At 48.5% G+C, this 26,509-nt stretch overlaps 1 protein-coding gene and 2 non-coding genes across 3 annotated transcripts in view; 2 read left to right on the forward strand and 1 right to left on the reverse strand.

Annotated features, from left to right (window-relative positions):
• Positions 1-4,025: 4,025 nt before the first annotated feature.
• TRNAR-UCU (transfer RNA arginine (anticodon UCU)) lies at positions 4,026-4,110 on the forward strand. Its single transcript is given in 2 exon segments — positions 4,026-4,062; positions 4,075-4,110. It is a non-coding gene; the product is annotated as a tRNA-Arg (tRNA).
• Positions 4,111-4,476: 366 nt separating this feature from the next.
• TRNAG-GCC (transfer RNA glycine (anticodon GCC)) lies at positions 4,477-4,547 on the reverse strand. The gene has a single exon. It is a non-coding gene; the product is annotated as a tRNA-Gly (tRNA).
• A 4,260-nt stretch (positions 4,548-8,807) lies between these two features.
• The window catches only part of LOC137560933 (transcription factor HES-7-like), an 84,750-nt gene continuing 67,048 nt past the window's right edge, over positions 8,808-26,509 (forward strand). Inside the window, exon 1 of the mRNA XM_068272119.1 lies at positions 8,808-8,849. Coding sequence (XP_068128220.1) covers positions 8,808-8,849 — 42 coding nt within the window. The remainder of the gene's footprint in view (positions 8,850-26,509) is intronic.

Raw genomic sequence — 26,509 nt, forward strand, 5'->3', positions numbered from 1 at the left:
ATGGTAGGACATTCGTCTATGACTAAAATCTGCAGAGAAGATCATCGGAACCTCTTTCCCATCTCTTGAACTTGTCTATGCCTCCAGATTGCAATCTAGGGCTGCCAGGATTGCTAACGATCCCTAAACACCGCTCAATACTTACCTAAGAAGTGGGAAGCCCCTGATTGCTTCAGAGGCTTCCTGTGTCCTCCTCACCCCTACTGACTCTTGCCAGGACACACCTGAAGATTGTGACTGTGCTCCTCTTCGTGCACAAACGTGGCAAACTGCACCCGCACAAGCGTGGCCACGCCTGCGCAGAAGCACTGAGCTGCTCGTGTGTGAACGGCTCTGGTGTACTGCGCAGGAGGCACAGTGAGGCCACACTTGCGCACAAAGGGGAGCACAGTTGGGAACAGAAATCCAACAAGCTCTTGTCAGATTTTTGGGGGGGTTTCACAAGCGGCAAAAGAGAACCGGGGATGGTGTGAGGTAAGCCTCTGTAGGATCCAGAGCCTTCTTTCCCACTTTCTGGGTAAGTGTGTGTTTTTTGACCCAAGGTTCGTTTCAGGTACATTTTAAATGCAAAGTTGATGACATCATTGGCCCTTTCCCAGCCTTATCTCTCTATTTGGGATGTAGAATTATCCCACAAAGATTCCCACAGAAAGAGTGTGTGAAAGAAGCCTGCAGAATGGTCTTCACAAGGACCTGCTAACAACTTGTCAGCTTTCTAACCAACAGTTTGGAGGAACTTGTGTGCAGAACCAGAAGTGTGTCAGTGGGCTGTAATTCACACCAGCCTGTCTGGGGAGGCTTTCATCTCTGACACAAGTGCTCAGAGGTGTCACTGTCTAGCTTTTCCCAGCCTTTCAGAGGCACTAAGCTGGCCTCTCACTTCTGGGACAACAAGTGACTAATGGGACAGATGGAAGACCCCCACAACATTCTGCAAAAAGAAGTCAGTATGCAGTACAGACTGGGACATGTTTATGGTACAAGCTGGTTTGTTTATGAACAAACTTTTTAAAACTGTTTTTGACTACTTTTAATGCGGCGGGGAGCGGTGAAATTGTGACAGAGGGCAATAGGAGATGTCCCCTAACACACTGGTATGTTTACTTTTGTGCGATTTTAACAATACAGAATCTCTTTAAAAGACACTGAAGCGAAAAAAAAATTATGATATAATGAATTGGTTGTGTAGTACGGATAATTATTAGAACATTAGTAGCAAAGAAAATATTCTCATATTTTTATTTTCAGTTCTATAGTGTTTTTTTATAGCATTGCATCATTCTCTAATATTTGCAGTTTACACACTACTTAGCACTCTAAATTATTTTACAGAGCAGGCCAGTGAACTATTGACCAGTCCTCTGGGGATAAAAAGAAAATACAGTGACTGACAGTTGAGATAATAAGCTTCAGAAGACAGAGCTCTCTGTGATTTTGAAAGTCGTGGAGCTCAATAGCTCTTTTGCATAGATAACAACTGGAGTTTCTTAACTCTTCCTGTACTGGAAACAATACTAGTCTCATATCTCTGCTCCTAATGTTTTATTTCTTAGCTGTACTACACATACAAATCATAATATCACTATTTTTTTTTCGCTTCAGTGTCTCTTAAATGTGTACCTGAGACGGGGCAGGAGAAAAAAAATATTGATACCTGGGGTTTCCTCCAGCCCCCTCCAGGCTGATTGCTCCCTTGGTGTCCTCCGCCGCTGCCTGGATCCTCTGCAATTGGCCCCGGAAAGTCCTCTAGTCAGTGTCAGAACACAGGCATAGTCAGGCCGTGTGCCCTCCCCCATCGCGCTCCCGCAGGTGCAAAACAATCAACAAGAGCGCAATGGGGGTGTGCACAAGGCCGGGCCTAGCAGCTCAGTATGTCCAAGACGGTCAAGACCAAAGGACTTTCCTGGGCAAATTGCGGAAGAGTCAGGTGGCGCAGGACTACAGCGAGGGAGCGATCAGCCTGGAGGGGCGTAGCAGAAGCCCCATGTATGTAAACATTTTTTGCCAGGCCCCATCTCAGGTTTACTTTGAAGAGATAACAGCGGGACAGAGGACTTTGGTTAGAAAGGAAGGATGGTTGGGACCCGTATGAGACTCCATCTTGTCAGGCCTGCCTTATGAGGAGAAGCAAGCCTCTGTGACATCATAAAGGCTGCAGCCCCCAGGGGCCACACCTTGTAGAGCCATTAGAAGAGGAATAGTCTCAGTGAATGGGGTAATTAGGGCTGAGGTGTTGGAAGACACAGAAGTGTGCTTCCTCCTGACAGGATGTGATGTGATCTACACATGAATAGGAAGGCAGCATGTTCACACCTCAGGCACACTTCTCAGACACGTCTCAGGCACATGTCCCCTCTTCCCACCATGAGACCTCCAGGCTTCTGTGTAGCTTCCTAGCATCTCCTAGAAGGGAAATTCTACTGCTGTTATGAAATAGCCCAAAACAAAGGAAAAAAAATCAACAGGAAAGTACAATACAATACAATACAATACAATAACATTTCTATAGCGCTTTTCTCCAATAGGACTCAAAGCGCTTAGGCTCTCTCAGATTCAGTAATTGGCAGTAGGATGAAGTATTCACACAACAAAAGTTATATTTCTGCAAATGCCAAACTGAACAGGTGGGTTTTCAGTCTGGATTTAAACACGTCCAGGGATGGAGCTGTCCTGATCTGTTGAGGTAAGGAGTTCCAAAACGTAGGGGCAGCATGACAGAAGGCTCTGGGACCAAAAGTTTCCAAGTGGACTCTGGGTATGACTAGATTATTAGAACCTGTGGATCTGATATTTTCAAAAGCACTTAGTGAATGGCAGTTGCTCTGTCCAACTGCCAAAAAACTGTGTAGCAAGCAGGGAAGCTGACCAGCATCATTGTTTAAATCCTATTTAGGGAATATATTTATAAAGAATAAAATCCTTGCTGAGAATCCTCTATGAAGAGATGGACTAGTCTAAAACCTTTCACTTCTGTCAGATTTCTACTATCTACTGTAAGTGACAGCAGCACGGGAGAAAAGTAATCTGTGGCTCATTTTACTCTGGAAAAAAACATACTTCTTTATGTTTGCACATATTTTAAATTTTACAATTTTTCGCCATAGTGCTTCTTTAAAATCCGACAGAACCGACAGGTTTTGAACTAGTCAACCTCCTCATGGGGAATTCTCAGGGATTTATTTCTTTCAAAAGCATTCCCTGAAGAGCAGTTTAACTGCTAAAATAGCATGATACCAGCCAACCTCCCTACTCACTTGCACACTATTCGGCAGTTAGAATTAGCATCTGACGTTGAGGAAATGCTTGTGAGAACAAAGAAAACCCTGATTCTCCCCCCATGAAGAGATGGACTAGTCCGAAACATGTAGATTCTGTCAGATTTTAATTGCTTTTTTTTTTTTTTTCGCTGGAGTGGTCATTTAAAACTAACTTTTGTTACTTTTTTTTCATAAACCGCTAGCGATTACTAACGCTTATGTAAAAATCGTCTCCGGAAAACCACGGCCATTTTCAATGGACTCAAGTGTGATCCCTTCCTAAGGCAGCGAGCCCCGGACCCTGCTGATGACAGTAATTACGCACCTTCAGACTTCAGATACATATTTCCATCCACACAAAAGAAAAAAGTTGGATCTGCCTGTTTTTCACTGTATGGGGTTTTTGCGTTAAATGCATTATTGTTAGGAGTGAGCTTATCACATCATGGAAAATGCATGCGCAAAACTGCGAAAGCAGATTATTATGTGAGCAAACTCTAAGTGCTAACAAAGCATTACATATACCAGGCTCCTCTATATTACAGGGCTGTAGCAAGTCCAGTACTATATGGATGTAACTCATTACTATTATTTACACTGGTTTTTTCAGGTATGTTGCCAGTCAGTGGTAGCAGTAGGGAGAGTTGTATCACTGCTTATATACTACAGACTGATAGACATCCTTTGTAGGCACTGCAGCAAAGTCAAAGCTATATGCAGAGGACAGTCCCTCCTCATGAGACACACTGCAGTAAGCATAGAACACGTGGCTCTGTGGCGCAATGGATAGCGCATTGGACTTCTAGCTGGTGAAGCAATTCAAAGGTTGTGGGTTCGAGTCCCACCAGAGTCGCTTTTTATATTTTGCTAAAGTTAACACTGTTACTTGAATTTTTTTTTTTTGCTGCGGGACTCACTGCTTATATCCCCAACCTAGGCTTATTTAGATTTGCTATAATGTTCCTCCATCTCTAGTAAACAGATGATAATGAGGGAAGGGCTGCAGGACGACCTTGCTTTGTTTATGGAGGTCGTTTGAAATGATAATATAGATTGATTTTTTTATCTATACGTCTATAGTACAGAAAAAGCATGTGAGAATATAACCTGCAACCTATGGGGTCGTATGCTAAACAGTTATGAATAATAATGTTTGCAAAGCTGAATATAAAGCAGAAATAACTATTAAGATTATGTAGAGGAAAAAAAAAATACTTGCTGCATTGGCCGGGAATCGAACCCGGGCCTCCCGCGTGGCAGGCGAGAATTCTACCACTGAACCACCAATGCTTACATACTGCTGATTCTATACATTGAGCTGAACTGGAATACTAGCCGGATACTTTACAGCTTGAGTTCACAGTCCAGTAAAAAATATAGTAATGTTTTTATTTATTTTAAAGGGAAGGTTCAGGGAGGGGATTAAAAAAATAAAAATAAATTTCCACTTACCTGGGGCTTCCTCCAGCCCGTGGCAGGCAGGAGGTGCCCTCGCCGCCGCTCCGCAGGCTCCCGGTGGTCTCCGGTGCCCGACCCGACCTGTTCTGCGCATGCGCAGTACAGCCCGGCGGACGTCCGATGACGTCAGCGCGCCGGCGTGGGACGCAGAAGTCCCAGGAAATGGAGCGCAGAAGAGCCCGACCTGGCAGCCGGCCTGGCCAGGTCGGGTCGGGCACCGGAGACCACCGGGAGCCTGCGGAGCGGCGGCGAGGGCACCTCCTGCCTGCCACGGGCTGGAGGAAGCCCCACGTAAGTGGAAATTTATTTTTATTTTTTTAATCCCCTCCCTGAACCTTCCCTTTAACTGAACCGGATACAGGTGAGAATTGTAAAGTTGTCTGCTTGTCTACGAAGAGGACAGCCTCTGGATCTTTCAGAGGATTTCCTTATCTCAAGACCACCAACTCTACCCGAACCAGGACTGTTTTTTACGCACCCAATTGTGCACGAGCGCAGCCGTACTGCAGCCACGACTGAGGAGCAGCACAGAGCCACTAGCGCAGTATGGCCACACTTGTACACGGGGCGGGGAGCATGGCCACACAAACAAATCCGACAAGCTCTAAGCCACGTTCACACTCAGGAACGCAAAATTGCCATTTTTTATTGCATTACACTGCAATTTCCAGCGATTGCATTTAGCAACTCTCATACCAGTAAATCGTGACTGGGAAAATGCTGCATGTAGCGAGTTTGTGATCTGCAATAATCAAACGCATCACAATCGCTGCAGTCAGAGTAATCTCATAGGATTACTAGCGCAGCGCGTTTGCAGCAGTGATCAGGAAAGCACAAATCCAGACTGCAAAGCACCCCCGGTGTGAATGAGCCCTTTATAGGATAGGTTCCTATATTCATGCAGAAATTGAGGCCGCCCGGAGGATGTGGGAAGGTAAGTAGCGACCTTTTTTTTTTCCAGCACACAACTCAAACGACATAGGGTTTACTAATGACTGAGGCACTCAGATATCCGTGTAGACAATCCATATCCGATAGATACTTCACATTTACCTGATCTTGGTCTAAAAAGCCAACTCCACAGAATTAAAGCAAACCATTAAAAAAAAAAGCACTCTGATTGGTCCAGAGACTTCCGTATCTTTGTACATCATGCCGTTACAGCACTGGCTCCACCTCAACATATTTCATCGAGCGAATCGAATATTTTTATTCAATGTGCAAGGTGCAGCCATGCACAAGCATTTCTGTACTGCGCATGCGCAGGTAGGGTTCATGCATGCCCAGTAGGAGGAAGTCTCTTGCGCAGTTGTCATTCTGCTGGGCCTGTGCGGCCATACTTGCACATGCGCTCTATAGACTCGACTCATTCATGGCCGCCCTTGTGCAAGCACTGAAGACATTGAGAGACCCAGTGATGTAAGATGCGGGAAGCCCCTGGACTGTCCAGAGGTTTCTCCCAACAAGGCAAGTACCTATTTTTTTTGAGGGCCCATTTCCACTTGAGACGTGCGGCGGCACTTCCGGGTCTGCGGATACACAGACGAATCCCAGTTTCTAGGCCGTGCGGGCCAGGTATACATGCCCGCAGTATAGGTTAGCGACGTCCAGTTGTACTCAGTATAGGGAGCCAGCTATAGGTCCCCCCCAGTATAATTGCCGCCAGTATAGGTTAGCCAGGTAGGTGCCTCCAGTATAGTTAGCCAGTATACTTGCCCCCAGTATAGGTTAGATAGGTAGGTGCCCCCAGTATAGGTTAGAAAGGTAGGTGCCCCCAGTATAGGTTAGATGGGAAGGTGCCCCCAGTATAGGTTAGAGAGGTAGGTGCCCCCAGTATAGGTTAGAGAGGTAGGTGCCCCCAGTATAAGTTGGATAGGTAGGTGCCCCCAGTGTAGGCTAGATAGAAGCCTCAGCTACAGGTTAGATAGGTAGGTGCCCCCAGTATAGGCTAGATAGGTAGGTGCCCTCAGTATAGGTTAGATAGGAAGCTGCCCCAGTATAGGATACATAGGTAGGTGCCCCTAGTATAGGTTACATAGGTAGGTGCCCCCAGTATAGGCTAGATAGGTAGATGCCCCCAGTATTGCTAGATAGGTAGGTGCCCCAGTATAGGCTAGATAGGTAGAAGCCCCCAGTACAGGTTAGATAGGTAGCTGCCCCCCCTATAGATTAGATAGGTACTCGCAATATACGGTAGGTTAGATAGGTAGGTCCCCCCCTCCCCTCCATAATGATAATGGAGGGGGGAGTCAGCTGCGGGGAGGGCGACCCGACCTTTCCCGTGCCGCCCTCCATGCTCCCCCCTCCTCTGCAGACTGCAGAGTGAGCACAGGGAGGCGCTGTATAGAGCAGCAACTCACCTCCCTGGTTCCATTTGCCGATCACTTGCTGCTGGTCTCCTGCTCTGCATAGCCGTGTATACACACTCTATTTCCTGAGTGTGTATACACGGCTATGCAGAGCAGGAGACCAGCAGCAAGTGATCGGCGAATGGAACCAGGGAGGTGAGTTGCTGCTCTATACAGCGCCTCCCTGTGCTCACTCTGCAGTCTGCAGAGGAGGGGGGAGCATGGAGGGCAGGCCCAGGAGAGGAAGGTTGGGTCGCCCTCCCCGTGACTCCTCCTCCATCACGGCGCCCCTATTTCCCTCAGCGCTCAGGATGGCCGCAACGCCCTAGAAACGGGCCTGAATGGATGGCAGTCGGCTGAATCACTAGCGCAAGTGAATCGGCCGGCGGCGCCATTTTTTCCTATGGCAGTGTTTTGCCTGCGGGGAAACTCTGCGGATTCAGCGCGTTAGTGGAAACGGGCCCTCAATGACTTCATGATTTTTTACCACAACGATTGTTCCTGATCATTTAAAGTGGCTCACAAACGATACAATTCCAAGGCCGATCTACCGTTTGTGGTAATGATGAGTCACACCCATTAACAGCCGAATTCCAACAAACCAATTTGATCAGATTAATGGAATCGATCCGTTTTTCAGATTGATTCCATCAAACTGATTGGATAAGGTAGTGGGAATTTGGTCTTGAAAAATGACTACCATGGCGACTGGAAACAATCGGCAGCAGAATTGAACTGTTAATGGGCCCCTTTAGGCAGATCTAAATAGTGTACTGGTATCCCACTGTGGCTCTTGGTTTATTCCAACAGCACAGTGCCACGCTTGCACTCAGAAGCGTATCTAGAGGGGTGCAGGGCGCCATGGGCCATGTGCCATGGGCGCCACAGAACCATGGGCGCCTGCCCGTGCTGTGCCGCCATGCCTGCCCCTGTGCTGTGCCGCCATGCCTGCCCCTGTGCCTGCCCCGTCACTCAGACCTCAGATCATATTAATGCTGTTATACTGGGGGACATGGCAACTTAATTTATGTATGTAGGGAGCACTTCGCTTAGTGTTAGAAAAGAGGACAGAGAGGGAATAAGAAGAGATATTTCCCCAAAAAATGAACTTCAGCAATATCCCGAGCCAAAATACACAGGCAACCATAACACATGTACATGAGAAAGGATACTGTTTTTAGAGGGGAAGAAGGCTCTGACGAGGGGGACGCCATTTCAGTGTTTGCCATGGGCACTATATTACCCAGATACACCCCTGCTTGCACTATCCCCCTTTCCCTCTCCATAGAGCCATACATACAGCTCAGCCATCTGGTGCACTGTGTTCCTGTACCCAAAACCTACATCCAAAATCTATACACAACAGTAGGCGACAGAACCGTACACCAGATTTAACCCTGTAGTCATCCATGATGTCATATGATTTGTGGCACAACAACTTCACCTTACTGAACTTTTAAAGCACCCCGTAACACTACTCCACCCTGCTTCATAAGGGTCACCCTGCATCACACACACGTGTAAAGAATGGACAGCAGTCATTTTCTTCACTGCGGGGACAAACGCCACCGTGTCACCCGGCCAGCAAATGGCAGAGAGTCCGGGAGGAGTGAGGAGGGGGCGTGTCCCGGCACTGAAGCATGCAGAGCGCGTGGAGGGGGAGTGGGCGTGGCTGAAGAGGGGGATTTAAACTTTCTCCACGTTGAATTGGGCATATTTCGCTAATCGCTGCACAGCTGCCAGCATGCCAGACGTGGAGTGTGCCGAGGCTTTCCCGTCCAGGAAGGTAAGGCCGTCCCGATGCATATATAGCCTCCTGTATAGCCTCCCTCTGCTGCACAACTCAACCATTTACTTTTATTATGTTTTATTATTATTTATTTGAACTCTTCAATTTCATACTTGAGTTGACCTGCATGGATACAGCCGCACGGAATGCCAGTCTTACCAGTCATGTAGCCCTATGGAGGATTTCACTAGTTGGGTGTTCTAAACTTTTCTTTTGGGGGGAGAAGATTTGCAGGAGTTTGAGATGCTGCCAGCCGACAGATGTGTGCTGTCCTTTAAATCTGAATGAAAGAGAAAGCATATGATAGAAGGAAAAACCAAAGAGCACAAAACGTGCGAAACGATGTATTTTTCTAATCTAATCTAGGCATGAAATATCCCTTGGAAATGATATGAGTGACGTGTAGTGGATGCACGTCTAGAGCCAATGTAGCTGGTGTATGGACATTTTTAAAGGACATTAAAAAAATCAGTTTAATCACCTGGGGGTTTTGCAGAATCCTGGAGTCGTGCTGTGCCCACGCTGTCCTTCATCGACCCTCCAGCAAGCAGCGGAGACCCCCTGAAAGCTGGTCGAACGCTCGACAGTCGAAGGCTACTGTGCAAGCGTGGCCCTTATTGCGCGATGAGGTGCGTGACAAGCCAGCTTTGCGGGGGTGGCTGCTGCTGGCAGGAGGGTCTCCGAATGATGGCACAGGCACAAGATGACTCCAGGCGGCTGCAAGAAGCCCCAGGTAAGTTAGACTGTTTTTTTAGATTTCCTTTAATGCAAGGAACTCCCCCCACACACATACAATCTTGGTTGTTCGATCTCTCCACTTTCGTGTAGTATACTTTCGTGTAGTATAAAGGTAGTTACCTTTATACTACACGAAAGTGGAGAGATCGAACAACGGTACAATTTTTTCATCAGATGTGATTGTTTGACGTAGTTTTTACGATCAGAAGTAATCGGAAAAGTAATTATTGATTGTTTCCATAAACTGGTCGATTAGGGCATTTTCTCTCTTCCAGTTCATTTGTAGTATCCAGCATTCGCATTAGTTACATTTCTCTGATCCAATCGACCATAGAATCATTTCACATTGAATTTTTGCCAAACACTGCGCAGATTTCTGTACAATTCGATTGTAAAAATTGCATCAAAAGATTACATCTGATGAAAAATTTGCGCCATTACTAGACACCTGAAGAGCTTGTCAAAAAGATCAAGGTGTTTTCAATCTGTTGGCCCTTATACTACATAGATATGGAAAATGTGTACAATCAAGATTGTATGGTGTATGCGGCCATATTGAATACGCCATAGATCTCTGCCTGTATATCTGGAATAGTTGTGGTTAGCGTGCAGATTGTATGCGGTTGAGAACTGGGTCTAATAAAATTGGCAGGCGGCTGTACATTTGATTGGCCCATTTTGAACTACAAATAATCTGAATGCGCAATCTTAATGCGTACAAAAGTAGCACCGTCCTGCTTGCTGAAACCAGAATGAGGCCTGGAACCCAATACAAAACGCTATCGCTAATCGCAATCGCTAGCGTTTTGTGTGAGTGTTTTGTAAGCAATTTCATGAGCGTTTCTGGCAGCGATTTTAAGCAGTGCGAGGTTTTTGCCAGCGATTGTGTAGCGATTAGCGTTTTTAATTCTGATTGGTCCTTTCAATTAATTTTAATTATTTTACAGTGTGCAGTAACTTCAAAACGCTAGCAAAATGTGTAGGTTTTGATGAGCGGTTATACCAGCGTTTATATACTTTACATTGCAGAAACGCTAAAAATGTTGCATGTTTTGGTAATCACAATCACTTCAGTGGAATTTGGCCCATCCATTAACATTAGCTGAGCATTTAGAGAAATCGCTAGCGGTTTGAATCGCTCACTAAACGCTCACAAAATCGCTCTATTGAGTTCCAGGCCTCATGCTGTTTCTGGGGAAATTCTCCATTTCTGCATTCTAGATTTAGCACTCCGCCATCCCCAAACAGAATTCTGTCAGTTTTCCACCGGCTGCGATCTCCTGCATTAAAGAAAATCTGTAATGAAAAAAAACATCCCCTGGGGGTACTCACCTCGGGTGGGGGAAGCCTCCGGATCCTATTGAGGCTTCCCCTGTCCTCCTCGGTCCCACGGCGGCGGAGAAAATCCTCCCAGAGCGGCGGCGATGTAACTATTTACCTTTTGGCTCCAGCGCAGGCGCAGTATCCGCTCCTTCCCACAGAGATAGGCAGAAATAGCCGATCTCCGTTGGGCCGCTCTACTGCGCAGGTGCAAGTCTCCATCAGAAGAGCCGCAACAGCGCCCTCGCTGGAGGCCGAAAATGTAAATATTGCACAGGCTGTTGGATTTGTCGCCTGTGCGTTCCGGGGGCTGCAGTGAGACCGCTGTGGGACACATGAGGACAGGGGAAGCCTCGATAGGGTCCAGAGGCTTCCCCCACACATATGCTAGATCCACAACTGAGGTAGCCCCCTGTCTCGGACAAGAATCAGTCTAAATTGTACATCGGTAGATCATTTTGACTTGCTTATTTTTTTAAGTAGCTCACAGGCCAAAAAAGTGTGGGCACCTCTGCGCTACACCCATTGGCTGGATTGCAATAATAAATTCTTTATTACGACCAGGGCAGTTTCTAGGCTAAAATGCACCCAGGGCGAGGGTGTAAAAATTGCGCCCCTCCCCCCACGGATCCAGGTATAGGTGCCCGCAGTATAGGTTAGCCAGGTCTAGTTGTACTCAGTATAGGTCCCCCCAGTATAGGTAGCCTAATCCTGATCCTAGGTCCTACCCCACTATAGGTAGCCAGCTATAGGTCCCCCAGTATAGGTAGCCAGGCATAGGTGCCCCAAGTATAGGTTAGCCAGGTAGGTGCTTCCAGTATAGGTAGCCAGTATAGTTGCCCCCAGTATAGGTTAGATAGGCAGGCGCCCCCGGTATAAGTTAGATAGGTAGGTGCCCCCAGTACAGGTTAGCTAGGTGGGTGCCTCTAATATAGGTATCCAGAATAGTTGCCCCCTGCATAGGTTAGATAGGTAGGTGCCCCCAGTATAGGTTAGTTAGGTAAATGCCTCCAATATATGTAGCCAGTATAGATGCCACCAGTATAAGCTAGGTAGGTAGGTCCCCCCAATACAGGTTAGATAAGTAGGTGACCTCCAGTATAGGTTAGATAGGTAGCTGCCCCCCAGTATAGGTTAGATTAGGTAGCTGACCCCCAGTGTAGGTTAGATTAGGTAAGTGCCCTCCAGTGTAGGTTAGATAGGTAGCTGCCCCCCAGTATAGGTTAGATAGATATGTTCCCCCCCCCATGATGCAGGGGGGAGCCACGGGGAGGGCAGCCCGACCTCTCCCTCCCTTCCTCTCCTCGGGCCGCCCTCAGCGCTCCCCCCTCAGATGCAGAGTAATGCACAGGGAAGCGCTGTAAATAGTAACTCACCTCCCTGGTTCCAATTGCCGATCACTCACTTGCCGCCGGTCTCCTGCTCTGCATAGACATGTATACACACGCTGCAGTAGCGTGTGTATACGCGTCTATGCAGAGCAGGAGACCGGCGGCAAGTGAGTGATCGGCGATTGGAACCAGGGAGGTGAGTTACTATTTACAGCGCTTCCCTGTGCATTACTTTGCATCTGAGGGGGGAGCACGGGGCGGCCGGGGAGAGGAAGGGAGGGAGAGGTCGGGCTGCCCTACCCGTGGCTGCGGCGCCCCCCTCCCAATAGCGCTCAGAGCGGCTGCACGGCCCCTAGAAACGGGCCTGATTCCGACATCATGGTACATACAGGTAAAAGCTCATGCGTATCGGAGCAAAAGCATGGCTCCTTAATCATACTGCAACTCACACAATTGCTCACTACCAGTTCAAGCAATTTCCTACCTTTATCTGGTCAGCAGACGCCAGTCAGCCAATTGTTGGCTGACTGGCGCCTGCTGACCAGATAAAGGTAGGAAATTGCTTGAACTGGTAGTGAGCAATTGTGTGTGTTGCAGTTAGCATTCAGTTTAGAGGCAATGGGGGTGAAGTCCCTGGAAGTGAGAGGTCCAGGGCTTGCCCACATTTTCCTCTAGGTATCGCATGGTGGTTTGGGGGCCCCAGCCAGTGAGAGAGACTGGGACCCCCGGCTGTCGTGCGAACCAGTGTTTGTGATCCTTAATCATTGCTAGCTTTATGATTAAGGCGCCATGCTTTTTCTTCCGATACACGTGAGCTTTACCTGTATGTACAATGATGTCGGAATAAAGAGTTTATTATTGCAATCCAGCCAATTGGTGTAGCGGAACATCCTTTTCAACTACCATCTACGATTCAGCACTTCATTTTCTGCTCCCCTCTAGTGTGATACCGGTGAGTTGTAGCAGCCCACTCTCCTTTTCTTGGTTATAGCAGAATCCGTTACAGCCAGTAAACTATTTGTGTAACCTTTCCCCCCTTCCCCTGCCCTCACTTGTAAAACACATAGATGGTGTAGTCTAAAAAAAATGAACTTACCAGCAGGGGCGTAGCTAGAAATGACTGGGCCCCATAGCATTTTTTTTGTATACATGGAGAGAGAGGACAGAGCCAGCACTGCAGTTAGGGTTCTTTAATTGGTAAAAGTTAAGCACTCACAGTTGTATGGTAGCCAGGTGTCAGAGCAGGTTGAGTGGGCGCCAGGTCTGAGGTTCCCTGCGGACGACCGTTTCGCGCTGCACGCGCTTGTTCACCGCTGTGGGAAGGTTGGGGGCGGGCTGCCTCAACGCGGGTTACATACCCGCGCCACGGCGGCACTTCCGCCTTCATCTGCTAGCCACGCCCCCATTACTGTGTCATGCCATGACGCTCACTCGTCCTGCGGACAGGACGGAAAGCGTCCATGTTCCCCAGCAACAGAGTGTACGCCCACAGGCACGCCCAGCCGCGTCACCCGGTGTCCAGCCAACCAGTCCCGGGATGCGCATAGATGGCTGCCGTTGGTAAACAACAGGACATGTGCGCGTTGTGTAAAGTGCGTACTGTATTAGAGGCACATATATGAACAAAGTGGCGCGAGGCTGGAAAGGCACGGGCAGCGGAGACAGGGGCAGGAGCGCCTGCAAGCGCAACACGGAGTGTCTGGGTGAGAGAGCATAACATAAAAACAAATACCAAAAGGTATATGTACAGTAAGGAACAGGCCCTTAAAGAGAGGAGAGAGAGAGGCGAAAAGGGAGGCAGAGCAGTATAGCAAACCGCTAACCAATCGTTGAGGGAGGAAGAACGTGCAAAGAGGGAAGGGAAAGAAAAGGGGAGAAGAGGAAGGAGCCAGCAAAATATGGTAGAGGGCAGAACCAAGGGACAGGATTCCGCAGGTGTATCGAAGTCAGGGCACAAGTGGAGATCAGAGACAAGAATTCATTTTAAGTCATTTCTCCAGGAAGCACGCCAACTCATTTTTATCGTTCAGTCCAAGAGGGCCAAGGGCATTGGTTTGTATAATCCACCGAGCTTCATGTTGTAGTAGGGTTCGCTCCCTGTCCCCTCCTCGGTGTGTAAAGGATATACTTTCTAGGGCAAAGAACCTGAGGCAATGGGCGTTCCTCCCATGGTACTGGGCCATATGAGTTACTAATCTAGTAGATTTGTCCTTGGATTTGAGTGAACGGAAATGTTCCTTTATCCTTGTCTGCATTTCCCGAGTGGTTTGGCCGATATAGTATCTATTGCAGGGGCACAACAGGCAATACACTACAAATTTGGTCCTACATGACAGAACATCTTTAATTTTTTTCGGGGTCCCTCCTAACATCGGTATTTCATGTTTCAGGATTTGATCACAAATGCCACACGTCCCACAACGATAATTGCCTGGCCGTTTAAGGGTGTTCAGCCAATTACTCGAGTTGGGTTTCCTGTACTCACTGCTGGTCAGCATATCGCCCAAAGTGGGGGCCTTTCTGAACGTTACCAGAGGGGGTGCGCTGGTTACCCCTGTCAAGTACGGATCTCCCTGTAGGACGTGCCAGTTTTTACAAATAATTCCTTTGATAGTTGTTGCCATTGGTGAATAATCAAAGGCAAACACTTGTCTGGTGTTAGTGTTAGGACCCTCTTTTTGTGCAGAGTGTTGGCGTCGTCTCCTGATCAAGTCACTTCTGGGTTTAGAGAGGGCCCTATTGCTCGCCTCTTCCAACAATTTCGGGTCATAGCCTCTGTGCTGTAGACGTGCCTTGAGCTCCTCTGCCTGTTTCAGATATTGGGAGACTTCACTGTTGTTTCTGCGGAGACGCAAAAATTGTCCGTAGGGTATAGACTTCATCACCCAGGGGGGATGAAAGCTCTTTCTGTGCAGAATTGAGTTGGTAGCTGTGCTTTTTCGATAGCCTCTAGTTATCAATCTATCATTCTGAACCACAAGTTCCAGGTCAAGGAAGCTAATACTGCATGGATGTATTTCCGCCGTAAACTTCATGTTGATCTGGTTGTCGTTCAGATAGTCGACAAAGAGGGAGAAGTCCTGCTCAGTACTTGACCAGAACACCAGGACGTCGTCCACGTACCTCGACCATCTCCGCAGACACCCACGGTACGGATTGGCATCGCCATGCACGCAAATCTCCTCCCAGCGAGCCAGGAAGAGATTCGCGTATGTGCAAGCCACCGCCGTTCCCATGGCGGTGCCTGACACCTGCTGGTACCACTTCTCTCTAAATAGGAAGGAGTTGTGGGTGAGCACGAATCGCAGGCAGTCGCAGATGTAGTCGCAATGTCCATCCGAACGTGTACCACGCTTGAGGAATGACTCGACCGCCGCGATACCGTCCTCATGTGGTATCCTGCTGTACAGGCTGACCACATCAATCGTGGCCAGCCTGTCGCCCGCGCACCAGTCGAGGTCATCGATCCCGTCGAGTACGTCGACATTTTTTTTGTATGCCCCTTCCCCCCCCCGCGCCGCCATCCCCACCGCCATTTCACCAGAAAATAATCGTAAAGTGGGCAGCATTTCACCATAAAATAATCGTAGAGAGGGCAGCCTTTCACCATAAATTAATTGTAAAGAGAGCAGCATTACACCATAAATTAATCCAGGGCTGTGGAGTCGGTACAAAAATCTTCCGACTCCAACTCCGACTCCTCAGTTTATGAAACCACGACTCCAACTCCGAGTACCCAAAATGGCTCCGACTCCTTAGTCTAATACTTAACAGGGCTGTGGATTTTGTACAGAAATCATCCGACTCCGAAGTTTATGAAATCAACGACTCCGACTCCGGGTGCCCAAAATTCCCCCGACTCCGACTCCTTGACTGCGACTCTACAGTACTGAATTAATCATAAAGAGAGCAGCATTTCACCATAAATTAATCGTAAAGAGAGCAGCATTTCACCATAAATTAATCATAAAGATAGCAGCATTTCACCATAAAATATTTGTGAAGAGAGCAGCATTTCACCAGAAATTAATCGTAAAGTGGGCAGTATTTCACCATAAAATAATCGTAAAGAGAGCAGCATTTCACCAGAAAATAAGCATTATGCGGGCATCATTTCACCAGAAATCGTAAAGTGGGCAGCATTTCACCAGAAAATAATCGTTATGCAGGGAGCATTCACCAGAAAATATTTGCTATGTGGGGAGCATCCACCAGACAATATTTGCTATGTGGGGAGCATCCACCAGACAATAATCGCTATGTGGGGGGAGCATTCACCAGACAATAATCGCTTACTATGGGGGGGCATTCACCAGACAATAATCGCTATGTGGGGGGAGCATTCACCAGACAATCTCTCGCTATGGGGGGGGGCATTCACCAGACAATAATCGCTATGGGGGGGCCATTCACCAGACAATAATCGCTATGGGGGGACCATTCGCCAGACAATAATCGCTATTTGGGGGGAGCATTCACCAGACAATCGCTATGTGGGGGGAGCATTCACCAGACAATAATCGCTATGGAGGGCAATTCACCAGACAATAATCGCTATGGGGGGGACCATTCGGCAGACAATAATTGCTATGTGGGGGGAGCATTCACCAGACAATCACTATGTGGGGGCAGCAGCCAGCACCTCTCTGTCTCCCCCATCCCCCCCCCCCCCCCCCCCATAGCAGCCAGCACCTCTCTGTCTCCCACAGCAGCCAGCACCTCTCTGTCTCCCCCATCCCCCCCACCACACAGAGCAGCCAGCACCTCTCCCTCCCCCATCCCCCCACAGCAGCCAGCACTTCTCTCCCCCATCCCCCCCCCCCCCACAGCACCTCTCTCTCCCCCATCCCCCCCCCACAGCAGCCAGCACTTCTCTCCCCCATCCCCCCCCCCACACACACAGCAGCCAGCACCCCTCTCTCTCCCCCATCCACCCCACAGCAGCCAGCACTTCTCTCCCCCATCCCCACACACACACGCAGCACCTCTCTCTCCCCCATCCCCCCACAGCAGCCAGCACGTTTCTCCCCCATCCCCCCCACACACACACACACGCACAGCACCTCTCTCTCCCCCATCCACCCCACAGCAGCCAGCACTTCTCTCCCCCATTCCCCCCCCCCCCCCCACGCACATCTCTCTCTCTCCCCCCCCCCCCCCCCCCACAGCAGCCAGCACTTCTCTGTTTCCCCCATCCCCCCACACACAGCAGACAGCAAGTCCCCCGGCCAGGCCGTTCCCCAGCACCCACCCACCTCCGACCGTGCTCCACAGCAGCCAGCAGCACCAGCCAGCCAGGCACATGTATTAATTTACTTGCGGGCAGCTTGCGTGGGACGGTCACGGTGGGGTGGGGCCGGGTCGAGTCGCTCCGCTCTCCTCCGCTCTGGCCTCCTCCAGTCCAACAGGCACAGTCAGCACCCTGAGCAGTCCGCTCCCTCCCTCGCACGCGCATAGGACGTCACTCCTCCTTCTCCCTGGCTGGCCGGCCCGGAAGCCGGAACTATAGAGTAACTGTCGGGCCGGCCGCCAGGAGTATCATTGCGCCCAAGTAGTCCCCCTCCTCACAGCCACCTTATCAGAGGAGGAGGGCCAGGGAGGTGGGGGCCCGCAGCTCTAAAAGTATGGGGGGTGGGGGCCCCGGACAGGACCGACATTAAAAAAAAAAAAAAAAAACTAAACGAAAAAAAAAAAAAAACTGATGTACGGGCAGGCGGGCCCCCTGTGGCGTAGGGCCCCGTAGCAACGCTATGGTTGCTATACTTATTGCTACGCCACTGCTTACCAGCTACTGAGTGTCCTATGTGGCCACAAACCATCCTCCTTTCTTGGTCAGGTCTCCGCCCACCAGTGAGTTGCTTAGCAACCACAGTGGTGCAGCCAATCATGTCATGGGGAAAGGGGGGGGGGGGAAGTGTGATAAGTCAGCTATGTTTCTTTAGTGTAACTCAAGGACTAGCAGATAGGCAGATATAACACTGTAGTGTCTGTAGCAGCTGTGTGGTGTAACTCAAGGACTAGCAGAGAGGCAGATATAACACTTTAGTGTCTGTAACAACTCTTTCTGAGTAATGTCACTGTGGCAGGTAAGGTAATTCCTGAGTGGCAGCCACCATAATATTCAGCGAATTCTGCAGCCCCGGCCAGCAAGGTAAGTTGTCATTGTGCAATAGTAAAATGTTTAAGATATGAATATGTTTTCTTTGTTTTTTTTTTTTTTTCAGTTTGAGATTTAATTTATAAAAAAAACCTGATCTGATGCATAGGGAGGCCACCATCTGTTTCTTTAATGGTGCCAGTCCTTTGGTTGCCATTAGTGATCTTTTGAGCGTTTGTCTTAACCTCCTTAGCGGTAACCCCGTGCTGTACACGGGGTAAGCTGCCGGAGGGTGCCGCTCAGGCCCTGCTGGGCCGATTTGCATCATTTTTTTTTCAAACACGCAGCTAGCACTTTGCTAGCTGCGTGTTTGGTCCGATCGCCACCACCGATGCGCCGCTCCCCGCCGCTATACAGGCGCCCCCCGCATACCCCTTGCGCAGCCTGGCCAATCGCCTCCAGGCTGCGCTATGGGGTGGATCGGGATTCCCTGTGACGTCACTGTTCGGGGGAAGCCCTCAAGGAAATTCCGTTCAGAACGGGATTTCCTTATGGGCAAGCAGCGCCGGCGGCAATCGGGCATTACGAGGGGACGCCGCAGGGAGGGGGGAAGCATGTAGCTAGCGCTAGGCTAGCTACATGCTATAAAAAAAATAAAAAGTGGAAAAAACCCTCCCGCGGGAATCATACTGCCAGGGAGGTTAAAGCGGACCTTAACTCAGAACTTCCTCTCTGCTATAAGCAACATTGACCTTTAAAGAAAAACATATTTGTTACATCTGATACAAATCCTGCAGTGTCTACTTCCTGCTTTCATGAAAGCAGACATAGGGTTAACATCCTGTGTTTACAAATTAGCTGCTCTGTCGAGACAGTAGAGATTCCTGAGCTGACAGCTGAGGGATCAAATTGCACTTGTGATTAGTCACAGATGAGGGGGGGGGATTAGATGGGCTAAACTCTCTAAATACACACAGGGTGCATTTCTCTATGATTTCCTTCTGTCCTGTGCAAGAGTTCAGGTCCACTTTAAACACAAAAAGCCCTCTAATCAGTTTTGACTAACTACCTGAGGGCTCGTTTCCACTTGAGCCGCATGCGTCTGCAAGGCGTGCGGCGGTACTTCCTGGTCAGCGGGTACGCAGACAAATCCCATCAGCTGTGCCATGCACGGTTATGGGATTTGCAGCCTCCCGCACCATTTCGGATGAGAAAGCCGGCTGAATCGCTAGCGCAAGTAATTCGGCCGGTGGCGCTATTGTTCCCTATGGCAGAATCCCTCCCCTCACCTCCGGCCGCGATTTGCCTCAGGGCTGTGGAGTCGGAGTCGTGGAGTCGGGCAATTTTGGGTGCCTGGAGTCGGAGTCGGGAAAAAATGCACCGACTCCGACTCCTAATGAATTTGTAACTGTAATTAAAATAGAAAATATGATAAAATGTTCTATTTCTCAGATAATAGTCATTAAAAATAATGTATATATACAGTAATAGCTGTGTTTAGTCCACAAAAATGAAATAAACCAATCAAAATTAGTTACTTGTGCTGCTTCAATAAAGCAGTCCCCGTATTTTTAAGGTCAGATATACATATCTGATTGTGACTGTATATATGATGTGTACACAGGAATCTCTTATATATACTAAATAACATCTATGCTGTAAGAATAAAGCCTGATGTGTAGCCGTGTCACTAATAGAGATGGTCAACGAGATGGAAATAATTCTGCATTGATGCTGATTTATGCAAATGTATGCACTCCCTTTGCTGATGAAATCAAATAATGTGATATGTTATTAAAATTTGGTTTAGTGACTACAAATTAAAGGGTAACTGAGACGGATGAAAAGTAAAGTTTTATACATACCTGGGGCTTCCTCCAGCCCCCTTCAGGCTAATCAGTCCCTCGCGGTCCTCCACCACCCGGATCTTCTGCTATGAGTCCTGGTAATTCAGCCAGTCAGCGCTGTCCGGCCGCATGCCGCTCCCACAGCCAGGAACATTCTACACCTGCGCAATAGTGCTGCACAGGTGTAGTATGCTCCTGGCGGCGGAGTGTGTGCATGCGCACTACGCCTGACTGGCTCAAGTACCTGGACTCATAGCAGAAGATCCAGGTGGTGGAGGACAATGAGGGACTGATTATCCTGAAGGCGGCTGGAGGAAGCCCCAGGTATGTATAAAACTTGAATTTCATCTGTCTCAGGTTTACTTTGTTACACAGTAGTACTATACTCTACATATGCACTCCCAACAGAGCTGCAGGGAATCCACTGAGAATGCTGTGCACATTGAACACAGAGGTGTTGTCTGTTTACAATCTCCTCATTCCCCTGCAGAGTACCTGCACATCATTCTTACATGTACCCACACTTACATTGCCTAGGGCCTGATAGATCTTCTTTGTTCCGGTTTGTACCTTTTACAAGTACTCTTACCAAGGACTAGTTTTAGTCTAAAGGGAATAAATATAGTAGTCTACATATCCTTCTCACTTCAGTTGTCTTGTAAAATTCCTAAGCGTTGGCAGTTAAGAGACGAATTTCATGTTACATACTTTTAATCAACAAAATTGTAATATGCAAATTAGAGGAGTCGGAGTCGAGGAGTCGGAGTCGGTGGAATCCTAAACTGAGGAGTCGTAGTCAGTGGATTTTTGGACCGACTCCACAGCCCTGATTTGCCTGCGGGGAAACTGCAGGTTCGAAAACGGGCCCTTAGAGGTTTGACACAGCATTTAAAGATAAAAGAGAATCTTAATTGCCCATACATGCATCAATTTCCCCCAATGTGGCAAACCGATTCTTCACACCCTGATTAGATTGCGATCGTTTCCTATCACACACACACACACACTGCACAATGATTTTTCTATAGATTTCAGTGCAATGCTATTGCCCATCGATTGACTACTCCTGCCTTGCCCCTGATAGTCTTTTTTTCCATCCTGTCTGATCGATAAATCTGCTTGATTCGTAGGCTAAAACATCAAATGTTGGTGCAGTATGATTTGATCAGAGTGATAGAATTTTCCGGGCACTGATCAGGAAAGTCGAAGAGTGCATGACCTACTTAAAGGATACCAGAGGCGAAAAAAGGTTGGAGAAACGGGCGGGGGTGGGCGTCGGGAAGCTGTCCTTAAAGAGGAACTTCAGCCTAAACAAACATACCGTACTGTCATTAAGTTACATTAGTTATGTTAATTAAAATGATAGGTAATATAATCTCTTATCCACCCTGTTTTAAAAGAACAGGCAAATGTTTGATTTCATGATGGCAGCCATCTTTTTGGTTGAAAGGAGGTGACAGGGAGCATGAGACACATTTCCAACTGTTCTGTGTGCTGATCACCCCTCCCAGTTGCTAGGCAACGTGAATAACAACATAGGGAATCCCATCATGCTTTTCACGCATCAGGGAAAAAAGCCAGAGCAGTTTTCTTTGATGGGTGGAGCTTAGCTAAAAATGCAGCTAAAAATGATGCTAAGAAAATCAAAGTTCTGATGCTGTGAAACTGTTAAAGAAACACCAAGCCTTTTCAGTTCTGCTGAGTAGATTTTTAGTCCGGAGGCTCACTTTAAGGCCACTGCTCCCCCCCCCCCCCCCCCCCCCCCCCCCCGTTCTCCACTGACACAACTCTTTCTCACCTAAACACCCCCAAAGCAGCTTCTTCTGGTTCACCAGGAGTTGCTATTACAGCCGAGAGCACTCTGCGCGTGCCTACATTTTTCACCTCTGGTATCCTTTAAAGAGTACCTGTAGTGAATAAAAGTGCCCCATAGGGGGTACTTACCTCAGGAGGGGATGTCTCTGGATCCTAATAAGGCGGACAACCATCAGTATTGTGGTGGTGGCCCCTCCTCTGGGGGAACCAGCGCTGGATCAGGGCTGCTGAGAAGGACTCCAGTGGGTTTGGGTGTGTGCAGTAGCATAGAGCTGGTCGTGCACACGCAGCTACAGGCGGTACTTTGCACCTGTTCAGTGTGGCCACGCCCATACACGGAAGGTTGTGTGGATAACAGCCAAGATTGATTAGAGGGTCCTAATGCAACGCAGAAGGGAGACTAGGGAGGCCACTGCACCATCCAGAGGCTTTCCCATACTGAGGTAAGTATCTAACGTGAAAAAAAAAACAAAGGTTACAGGTACCCTTTAATGCCTGGTACACACCATGCAATTTCACATCAGATGGGTCGATAGATAATTTCCGACAGATCCGATCAGATTTCCAATTGTTGTTCTGATCACTTCTATGCAAATCGATCAGAAAATCAAAAATCAGATCGGACCTCTCGGAAAATATCTATTTACCCATCTATCTGACAGGAAATTGCATGTTGTGTACCAGGCTTCAGTGTATTCCACTTCAAATTGGGACAAACAGATGAACCTTCCCTTGGTTTTGATTGGCCAAGTTTCAAGCATCTAATTTGCAGGCAGACCAGGGTTACTAGCGCCTCTTTGAACGTCTCTGTTGAGGTAGTGAAGCGATACTGTAATTATACATATCCTGGGCTTTCTCCTACATCTCCAGTATACAGGAATACTAAATGATAAATGACATTCAGATAATGATTTCACTTGCATAGTATTTGAGGCATAATAACTTCAGTGAAATGGGGTGCGTAATGTAAGCACACTCTACAGATCAGCCGTTGCAGGATGTTTGGACGCCCGCTAGCGACAGAAGTGTGGGTGCCGCCAACCTTAGGAGCCTAAACGCAAAACCAGCATGCAATGGAAACTGTTCCATTGCTGTGCATTGGTTACAGTGCAACCGCGCACAATGGAAACGGGCCATTATGATAGGTGTCGGGTAGCATTTTTGTGCAGGTGTGGGGAGGATGGTTTGGTGTCAGGCAGGAAGTTTGAGTGTGTGCGGGGGGGGGGGGGGGGGGGAGGCAGTTAGGGTTAGGCATCAGGTAGAAAGTTTATGCGGGAGGTGAGGTGGTTTCTCGTACTGCGCCTGTGCGAGAGTAGGTAAGTTGTGCGAGAGTAGGTAAGTTTAACTTGCCTGGGGCTTCTACCGCAACCCCTCCCCCCGGTGCAGATGTCCTGAAGCCACTCCATCCAGGACAAACAGATCCTCCGGTCCCCAGCTGCGGCTCACTTCCGCTTTTTGTGACTTTAGCAGGCCACTGAGTCTCCTCAACCCCGCTGATTTCGCCGGGAGCTTCCTGCGCAGTTTGTCCCAGCGCAGGCACAGGACGTCGGGGGGGGGGGGGGGGAGGGATGAAACCCCAGGTAAGCTAAACTCTCTTTTTCTCTTTTTTTTTTTTTATACTACAGTACTCCTTTAAATGCCGTTAATTTTACTTTTAAATCGATGTCCACTGCGCCCTGGCCATGCGTATCCTTGCACGCGTTCCGGGGGCCAGGAGCGTCCTGCACAGGCGCAGTACGAGAAACTCTCTACTGCGCAATTCATGTGAGACCGCCCCTAGTATTGGCCTCTTTGACTTTCATTACTGAAATTGAGGCTTGCAGATGGTAATATATGATGGACAACCAAAGCTCAGCACCTCCACCCAGAGGCCAGTGCTGTAAATAACAGCATGCAGCAGTCAAGTACTCCTGAACAGAGTTTTTTTCCCCCTTATGCTTTCTATAACCTGCTGTGCTGTGACCTATGTCACAGCACCATCCTCACCCTCCAATCCGCAGTCTCAATCCTACTTAGAACTAGGTTGTCCTTTTTTTTTCTTTGACTGTCACTGTAAGGGTTAAGGGTCCAGGGCACTAAATGCCAGTGCAGTCAGAGTAGCGTAACACAGGTACGTACAGACATCCAATTATGATTGGCCAATTTTACCACTTCCATGTAGTATGAGAGGCAACACATTTTGAATACTGTGCTCAAATTGTTAAGCAAAACAAGTTTGTCTTCCTAAAACCGAAGGTATTTGCGATAATACAGGTTGGAGTGAGCATATGATGTCTCCCACAATGCATCACTCCTGAATATGCAAATCATCCTTTGTTGTCCATGTAAGCTAACCACACCTCCAGAACCGATTAGCTTACACGGACAACGAAGGATGATTTGCATATTCAGCGGTGATGCATTGTGGGAGACATCATATGCTCACTCCAACCTGTATTATTTCAAATACATTCGGTTTTAAAGTGTACCAGAGACAAAACACTTATAAAAGATTAATACATACCTTGGGCTTCCTCCAGCCCCCTCTGCACTGATCGCTCCCACGCCCTCTTCCTCCGCCTCCTCCTTCTCTCGGTAGAAGCCCTGTAAGTTTAGGCAGTCGCGGTCAGACGGCGCAAGTGCCGTCTTTGCTCCCGTGGCTGAGAGTGTTGGCGCTGCACAGGCGCTCCCGGCCATGGGAGCACAGCGGGGCAGGTGGCGCATGCGCAGTACGCCCCGATCCAGGGCTGGCTGCTCTCCATCCGGGTTACCCCCCCAAAACCACAACCGACAAGAATGTCGGCTGTAGCTTTCCGATTGGGCTCAAACAGAAATAACTGAGATGCCTGTGCAGTGGAGCCGCTGGTGTTCAGGGGCTGCCAGCACTGGATCCCGGATCGTAAAGAGGACAGGGAAAACCTCATTAGGATCCAAAGACCCCCCCCCCTCCTGCGGTAAGTACAGCAAACTTTGTGCGGCCTAGGCTGCATGCTGTGCACTGCGGGCTGCCTTCCTCACATTTCTCCCCTCCTTCCTCCCTCCCTCCCTGCAGAGCCAGGTAACGGGGTCACATGACACGCCATCAGGGCATACCAGCGTAATACACTGGTACGATGCCATGTCATGTGATGCCCTGTTGCCATGGAGACGCAATGTTGGAATCGGTGATCAGGTGAGTTTTAAGTAACCCCTGCAGGGACGGAAGAGAGGAATCCGAGGACCATAGTTTGCCCGGTGCTGGGTAAATATTTCCCGGGGTGGGTTTACTCTTTAAAGCCTGTTCCATTCCCAGCCTGGAGCAGATGCAGGTGATTTCTACTAGCTGTGCACACAGTCCCTCGTTTTTTTAGAGTTAACAGAAGAATAAATAATGTAATCAATACAATAATCAATCATTATAAGCATTAGTCCCTAGTCAATGAAATGCCAATAATTTGATGGTGATGCAGGAGTAGGCAAATAGGTTCTTTTCCGTTAGCCGGGCGCATCCACTAGGTGGCGATAAAACTCCACCAGAGTTACATCTTTCCCTACTATCCATGGCGGGCCTGGAGGGGGAATAGTAATTAACGCCACCTAGTGGTTTCGCCCGGCTAACGGAATAGTACCGGCAATTATTTGCAACTAGAAAATGGAGCAATCAAATTCCATTTTCCATTCGGGATACAATTGGTCGGTTTTAAAGCCAATGGGTACCGTTCAAAAAAAGGAAAAGTCAGATAAGGAGAGGGAAGGCTCGGTCCTAATGAGCCTTCCCTCTCCTCTCCCGGTGCCCTCGGTGCTGCGCTGGCTCCCCCGTTCGCGTCCGCCACCGCAGGGACTTCGGAGGTCTTCGGGAGCACTCGGGCTTCCGAAGACGGGTCGCTCCATACTACGTACGCGCGAGCGCGTCATAGAGGGCGCTCGCGCATGCGTAGTATGGAGCGGCCGCCTCATCGGGAGCCCGAGTGCTCCCAAAGGCTTTCCGAAGGGAGCCTTCGGCATGCGGAAGTGGCAGTATTTGACCGAACTGGTCGAATACTGCCACGGGGGATCCTGTGCGGGACCGGGCACCGGGAGAGGAGAGGGAAGGCTCATTAGGACCGAGCCTTCCCTCTCCTTAGGTGAGTATCTGACTTTTCCTTTTTTTGAACGGTAAACATTCACTTTAAGCTGCACACATTTGCATTATCGTGCATGAGCTTGGAATTATTAGCATCTGATTGACCATCTATATTTGCATATCTTCACACACACATTGCTCCACTCATGAATCCTGGGCTCCCCCTACTGGTGAGTAAAAAAAAAAAATTCACACAATAGAATAGATTTTTTGTTGTTGTTGTTGAAGAAAAGAGGTAGATTTGTTGTTCATGGAAAAATCGAACCTTCCCTGAAAATAAGACCCTGTTTTATATTCAGGGAAACAGTACAGCAAAGTCTCCCGTATCCGGCATCGGTGGGGATTGCCTATGCTTGCCAATTGCTTTAGCAAAAAGTAGCGTGAAGGCCAAGAGGTATTGAATACAAAGATCAGATTGTGTAGGTAAA

The sequence above is a fragment of the Hyperolius riggenbachi genome, chromosome 3 (genome assembly GCF_040937935.1).
Source record: "Hyperolius riggenbachi isolate aHypRig1 chromosome 3, aHypRig1.pri, whole genome shotgun sequence".
In the NCBI taxonomy this organism is placed as follows: domain Eukaryota; kingdom Metazoa; phylum Chordata; class Amphibia; order Anura; family Hyperoliidae; genus Hyperolius; species Hyperolius riggenbachi.